Source organism: Parasteatoda tepidariorum, chromosome 5 (genome assembly GCF_982258835.1).
Source record: "Parasteatoda tepidariorum strain Cologne lab strain chromosome 5, Ptep-v5.0, whole genome shotgun sequence".
In the NCBI taxonomy this organism is placed as follows: Eukaryota; Metazoa; Arthropoda; class Arachnida; order Araneae; family Theridiidae; genus Parasteatoda; species Parasteatoda tepidariorum.
Genome location: NC_141759.1, coordinates 11495879 through 11502832, shown reverse-complemented (window position 1 = coordinate 11502832; position 6954 = coordinate 11495879). Strand labels below are relative to the sequence as shown.

The 6954-nt window shown below is 36.1% G+C and overlaps 2 protein-coding genes across 2 annotated transcripts; both read left to right on the top strand.

The window, feature by feature from the left end:
* The first annotated feature begins 2482 nt into the window (after positions 1 to 2482).
* LOC139426446 (uncharacterized) lies at positions 2483 to 3154 on the top strand. The gene has a single exon (XM_071185346.1). The coding sequence runs from the start codon at positions 2483 to 2485 to the stop codon at positions 3152 to 3154; it is 672 nt and encodes a 223-aa protein (XP_071041447.1).
* A 90-nt stretch (positions 3155 to 3244) lies between these two features.
* Positions 3245 to 6006, top strand: LOC107453192 (uncharacterized). Its single transcript, XM_016069900.3, has 4 exons — positions 3245 to 3302; positions 3395 to 3634; positions 3829 to 4324; positions 5049 to 6006. The coding sequence occupies exons 1-4, from the start codon at positions 3245 to 3247 to the stop codon at positions 6004 to 6006; spliced, it is 1752 nt and encodes a 583-aa protein (XP_015925386.3).
* Positions 6007 to 6954: the final 948 nt, after the last annotated feature.

Here is a 6954-nt window from a genome sequence, read left to right as displayed (position 1 = left end):
AGTGCCAACATGCTTTAACAATAGCAGCAAGTTCTTTACATGGATGGCATCTTTTCCCTACATGAAGACATCTTATTTATTGACCTGGTGATTAAAAACTGAAATTCTATATCAGCAGTTGTCCATAACACCATTTTAAGCTAGACTTTCGTTCTTGTTTTTTTCAAGAATTTAACTTTAGAATGTTACAAATGAACCGTCTTTTACTAAGATACCGTTTCCCCACAAGTCTAGCTGCGCGGACTATCAAATTTGCAGATTAAAAAAAAGAGAAGAAAACTCTGAGACGCACTAACTGTTAAATATATAGAATAATTCTACGAATAAAAATTCGTAACTGTCAGAACTCTGAGAAAACTCAAAAACATGTGATAGAAGTTTTAAAAATAATAATAATAATAATAATAATAATAATATATATATATATATATATGATAAAATGTAATTTCTACACTTTTTGTCCTTAAGAAGAGAGTGTGTTCCAGACGCAAGTGCGTGAACGCAGGTGCAGTGATTATTTCTTATATTATTTCTTACATTATTCTTTTGTTGGCAACATATTTTATATATATTTTGTGTACACTTGTGATAGTAAAAGAGTTTGTTAGATGAGATACTTGTTTTAGTGTTGATTATAATTAGAAAACATTTACGTTTATAACCAACACATTTTGGTGCCGAAACAACTCGGTTTAAAATTAAGTACGAATCAGATGAATAATTTACGCAGTCACTCTTTTAAAAACTAACGAAACGTCAAACATCAGTATTACTCAATGATGGAGAAACAAAACGAAAAAGAACTTGGCGATAGTCTGGCACTTTTGAAAAGAAAAAGAAGAACAGTGCGAGGTAATGTTACTCGATTTATTACGCAATTAAATTCTGATCTTTCTGCAACCTCTGACACTTTAAATGAAAATGTCGAATATATTAGTCATCGGCTTTCCGATTACTTGTTAGAAATGAAGAAATTGGATAATGGCATTCATAGTTTATTAACAGATGGTGATTATGACAATGATATTATTCAAATTGAGGAATACGTGGATAATGCCGAGCTCTCTATCTTTAAAGCAAAAAAAAATATTTGGTAGTAGAACTAATTTTGAATCTAATACGTTGCAATCGCCAGAAGTAACCGTTTCTTAAATACCTGTTACACAAGTACCCGTTATGCAATTACCCGTTTCTCAATCGTACACAGTGAAACTTCCTACTATTAAACTCGATACTTTTCGAGGTGATATTGAACAATGGCAGTGTTTCTGGGAACAATTTAAATCTTCTATTAACGATAATAATAGTTCATCATTAATTGATAAACATGAGTTTTTGCGAGGATATTTAGAAGATGAACCAAGACGTTTAGTTGACGGAATCAGTGTTAGTGCCGACACATATGAAACTACAAAAGCACTTTTTCAAAATCGATAAGGTGACAAAAACAGAATAATTCAAGCACATTTAGACTATTTGGAAAATATTTCGCCAATACGTAATCCCACTCCTATTGCATTGAATGAATTATTTATAGAATGCAACAGAAGACTAAACGCTTTAACGGCTTTAGGGGAGGATATCAACTCTTACGGGCGCCTTTTGGCTCCAAGCATTTTACGTGCCTTTCCGGATGATATTTGTCGACGATAGATTATTTACGCAAAAAGAGAGAAAATATCGGAAGGTGATATGAATAAACTAGTGCAATATTTATCTGAAGAAGTAGAAGGTGCTCTCACAACACTAAAAATTCGAGGTGAGCAAAACTTTGAATACACATTTAAGACATCTACAGCAGCCTTGCATGTGAATTCTAAGAAGACTAACCTGACTAAAAAACCATCTCCATTTTGCGCCTTCTGTGAAATTAACGGTCACTGGCAGCAAGATTGTACGAATATAACTGATATCGATACCCGAAGCCCAAAATTAAAAACCTCTGGTAGATGCTTCCTGTGTACTAATCGTGGCTATAGAATAAAAAATTGCCTTCGAAAAGATAAAGCGTTCTGTATAAGATGCAAAAAGAAGCACCATGTCTCTATTTGTAGAAATAACAGTTCAAATCAACCTAGCCACTCTATTTCTACAAATAACACAGATACTCGTACACCTAATTTTACTCACTTACAGACCGCTAGAGTATATATAACTGGCCTAACTGGTATTACTAAGCTTACAAGATGCATTTTAGATTGTGGGAGCCAAACCAGTTTCATTCATTCAAATCTTGTAGACTACCTAAAATTAGATGTCATTAGCTCTGATTCACTTGAAATTCATGCATTCGAATCATCATCAAATTAGGCTCAGTCGAGACGCAAAGTAAGATTTAAACTATCAAGTATTTGGAATCAGTCAGAAATTTATCTTCATGCATTTGAAAGTCCTAATAAATATGAAGTTCACCCATCAGTTCCATTAGAGATTGCTTCTACGGCTCACAAGAAAAAAATTAGGCTTGCTGATCCGAATAACTATGCAAGAGATGCCTATAGAAGTTTTCATTAGTACAGATTATTACTGGACGGTGGTGAATTCTGAGATTCCTTTCAGACTTTCGGAAACAATTGTGCTCATTCCATCAGTCTTTGGCTGGATTTTGTCTGGATCCAGATCCCATACATCTGTCGCTTCTTTATCGTCAGTTCATAAAATTAGCATCAAATTACCATATACTTTGGATGATCGAGTTAGGAAATTCTGGGACTTAGATACTTTAGGTATTAAAGCCATGCAAGACAGAGAAATGTCCATTCGCAATTCTGAAATATTGGAAGACTTTCGCAGTTCTTATGAAGTCCTAGAAAATCGTCGTGTTGTTAGTTTACCTTGGAAGAAAGATGTTTCTCTTTCTTCAAATAACTATCACGTAGCATCAAAACGCTTCAATACATTGTGCAAGAAGCTCCAAACAGATCTTAGCTCAAAGGAAATGTATGTTACACTCATGGAAGATTACATAGACAAAAGGCAAGTTGAAATAGCACCGGATAATCATGATAAGGAAGAAAAAAGCTATTACATACCCCATCATGTAGTCATTAAAGAGAAAAACGCAGAAATTAAGGGACGAATAGTGTTCTGCGCCTCTTCTTACACACCAGGCCATCTATCATTAAACGATGTTCTAGAACAAGGTCCTAACTGACTTCCAGAAATTTTAGCCACCTTATTACGATTTCGTCTTCACAAACAAGCACTTATTAGTGATGGAAGTCAGGCTTTTTTACAATTAACCATGTGGGAAAAAGACAGATGTGCTACTAAGTTTTTGTGGTTCAAAACTAGGAAAAATGGTGATGGATATTTGCAGTTAGAGAATGAAATTGTGGTCAGCAATTTACACGTTTGCCCTTTGGATTAACCAGCAGTCCATTCCTTCTTTCAGCTACCCTTGACGAATTATCCTGCATGTACTCCAACATTTATCCCACAGCAGCTAAACATCTAAAAGGCAATATTTTCAAGGATGATTTCGTTGTGGGAGTAGATTCAGAAATCGAAGCGAAAACCCTATTTCATGAAATGCGAGAACTCCCGAGTCTTATAAGCCTTCCTTTAGCAAAATGGGGTACCAACTCACAAGTTTTGAAAAACGAATGGAAGAAAGAAAAAATAAAGTTTAAATGTAAGACTCAAGTCTTAGGTGTTAATTGGGTTACAGAAGACGATACGTTTCATCAAAATATTAAGGAGCATGACCATGATTTATTTAAGGAACCGGTCACTAAACGCTTACTTCTGAAAACAATCTCAAAGATTTTTGATCACTCGGGAATTTTCTCACCATCTACAGTAGTAGAAAAAATTCTCTTTTTTAAGATACATGGCTATGTGGTATTGACTGGGACGAACTTTTACCCCCATCTATCGCATCAAGGTGGTCAAAATGGACGATAGACTTACCAAATTTAAACAACATTCGAATCCCCAGATGGATTGGAATATCTTCTGATGTTACCATTCACGTACTCTGCGATGCTTCGGAACGCGCTTACGGAACAGTGTTATACGTACGATTCACAGAAGATACTAAATTTCATATTCGAATGGTTTGCAGTAGTAATAGGCTTTCTTCTCTGAAAAGAATAACACTTCCCCGCTTAGAGCTGTTAGCCGAATTATTGGGTGCTCGATTACTCCATTATTTTTGTACAGAAACTAAACTGGATAGGAACACAGCGACACTTTGGAGTGACTCAACAGTTGTCTTAAATTGGATACAAGGTGATACAAATCGTTGGAAAACCTTTTATCTGAAACCGAACGAACGAAATTCTCAATTACAGAAATCCAACACAACGGCGGCATTGTCCTGGCAATGAAAATCCTGCCGACCACTTGTCTCGTGGTGTTGCACCAACAGAAATTAAATCATTGGATCTTTGGCGGCTAGGACCAACCTGGCTAACACAATCATCAAAGTTTTGGCCTTCAAAACAACTGAGTGACGCTAATCCAGATATTCATGCTGAACTACGTAAACCAGCTTCTCAATCTTTATTGATAACTTCTTACCAACCTCTTATTGATATATCGCGCTTCAGTTCATATATGAAACTTCTTAGAGTTGCAACATGGATATTTCGCTTCTTATATAACTGTCGATTCAAGCATCGCATTTCTATTGATCTCACATGTGATGAGCTTAACACAGCAAAAAAACTATTGGACTATTGGACTATTGGATTCTAATAGTGCAAAAGCAATGCTTTTCGGCAGAGCTAAACGCTTTACAAAATAATTCCCCTTTGCCAAAATCTTCAAAAATTTGCCGTTTTAACCCATTTCTTCAAGAAAATCTAATGCGATTAGGAGGTAGATTACAGTTTGCATAGCTCAAAAATGAGCAAAAACACCCTTTGCTTCTTGATGGCTCTCATCCTTTTGTACATCTTTTCATATACTACACACATGTGAAGCTTCATCACTTCAATGTTCAAATAGTACTTTCAGAGATTCGTTCCAACTTCTGGATAATACGAGGACGTGAAGCCATCAAACGAGTGCTCTATAAATGTCTACCTTGTAAACTCTCACAGGCAACAAATAAGTCAACAAATCGTAGCTCCTTTACCAAGGGACAGAATTACACCTTGTCTTCCATTTACTACTATTGGCATAGATTTCGCTGGCCCACTTTATGTTCGTAACTTGAAACCTTTAAATACAGTCTATATCGCACTTTTCACTTGCTTAACTACTCGTGCCGTACATGTTGAACTAGTTTCAGATCTCACTACTGACAAATTTCTCATGGCCTTAAAAATATTTGTAGGGAGAAGAGGAATCCCTCATACAATATACACTGACAATGCCACTACCTTCCATGCCGCTAATAAAGAGCTATCCATTTTATGGGACAACTTGACATCGTCAAAAGTTCAGCAATATTATGCCCAGACGGGAATTAAGAGGAAATTTATTGTTACACGAGCGGCTTGGTGGGGAGGATGGTGGGAACGTTTGATCGGACTAACAAAAAGATGTTTGCGAAAATCCCTAGGTCGAACCTTGTTAGATGAAGAAGGTCTTTCTACAGCATTAGTTGGTGTTGAAGCCGCATTAAATAGTCGACCGTTAGCTTATGAGCAAGGAAATGATGATCCTGAAGAAACATTAACACCATCCCATTTTCTTACCGGTAAAAGACTTACAACCATACCTTCACAGCCTGTAGCATCTAATAGAAATCTGACAAAATTGTACAAGCAACAACAGGATTTATTAGACGCATTTTGGAAGAAATGGTCAAAGGACTATTTATTGCAATTAAGATCTTTCCACCAAGTTCGTAACATTCAAAAATCATCTCATGTTCGTGTTGGAGACATAGTATTACTTCACGAAGATGTAAGACCACGACATACGTGGAAAAGAGCATTGGTAACCGGACTAATTAAAGGACGCGATGAAAAAGTCCGCACTTGTACTTTACGTTCTGATGGCAAGAAAATCTCCCGACCTGTTCAACTTGCGACCTGTAAGTGTGTCTGGTAAGTAACCTGTAAGTGTGTAAGTGTGTCTTGTACTTTGCGTTCTGATGGCAAGAAAATCTCCTGTAAGTGTGTCTGGTAAGTAACCTGTAAGTGTGTAAGTGCGTTTTGTACTTTACGTTCTGATGGCAAGAAAATCTCCCGACCTGTTCAACTGATCATTCCTCTTGAGGTTGATCAGGGAGGGGAGGATGTTCCAGACGCAAGTGCGTGAACGCAGGTGCAGTGATTATTTCTTATATTATTCCCTACATTATTCTTTTGTTGGCTACATATTTTATATATATCTTGTGTACACTGTGATAGTAAAAGAGTTTGTTCTATGAGATACTTGTTTTAGTGTTGATTATAATTAGAAAACATTTACGTTTATAAGCAGCACAGAGTGAATATCTGGACTGAGATTGGATAGTTTTAGTGTTAAGCGTCCACCGCCCATTACCAAACTATTTCCAGTCTATTTGTGGGTCTCGGCCTATGGGTTGGAAACCACGGTTTTAAACGCTTTAAATCTTTACTTACTATGGCATATTTGAAAGATAGATATTTCTCGATTTTCAAAGAATTTTGTTCTCACATACCATATATTCAACTCAGTAGGGAAACTGACAGGTCAGGGTTATCGCTATCTGAACTACATGTATTGGCTACTCATACGGCAGCTGCGTGACTGCCACCAAAACCAGATACACTTACCATGCGCGAACCATATATGATATTTCATACCTTACAATATATTGTATCAATTAAAAAAATAAATTACAAATATGAATTTGAAACATGTGTTTTTAAATTACTTTTGACGTGTGCATTGGAACACTCTATATAGGGCTCATACAGGCCTTTATAGGTTTATAAATTAGTTACTGTCCTAGTAGGCCTTCAAATTTTACCTACTGTTATTTGATATTGAAATATAATTAAAAAAGCTATTATTTACAAATTTACCACC

What these genes read in the sequence shown, in the direction of transcription:
- LOC139426446 (XM_071185346.1), top strand. Translation starts at nt 2,483, where the DNA reads ATGCAAGAGATGCCTATAGAAGTTTTCATTAGTACAGATTATTACTGG.
- LOC107453192 (XM_016069900.3), top strand. Translation starts at nt 3,245, where the DNA reads ATGTGGGAAAAAGACAGATGTGCTACTAAGTTTTTGTGGTTCAAAACT. An exon ending in GTTCAAAACTAGGAAAAATG is followed by an intron (nt 3,303 to 3,394) that starts GTGATGGATATT and finishes TCCTTCTTTCAG; the next exon opens with CTACCCTTGACGAATTATCC. An exon ending in AGAAAAAATAAAGTTTAAAT is followed by an intron (nt 3,635 to 3,828) that starts GTAAGACTCAAG and finishes CTCTTTTTTAAG; the next exon opens with ATACATGGCTATGTGGTATT.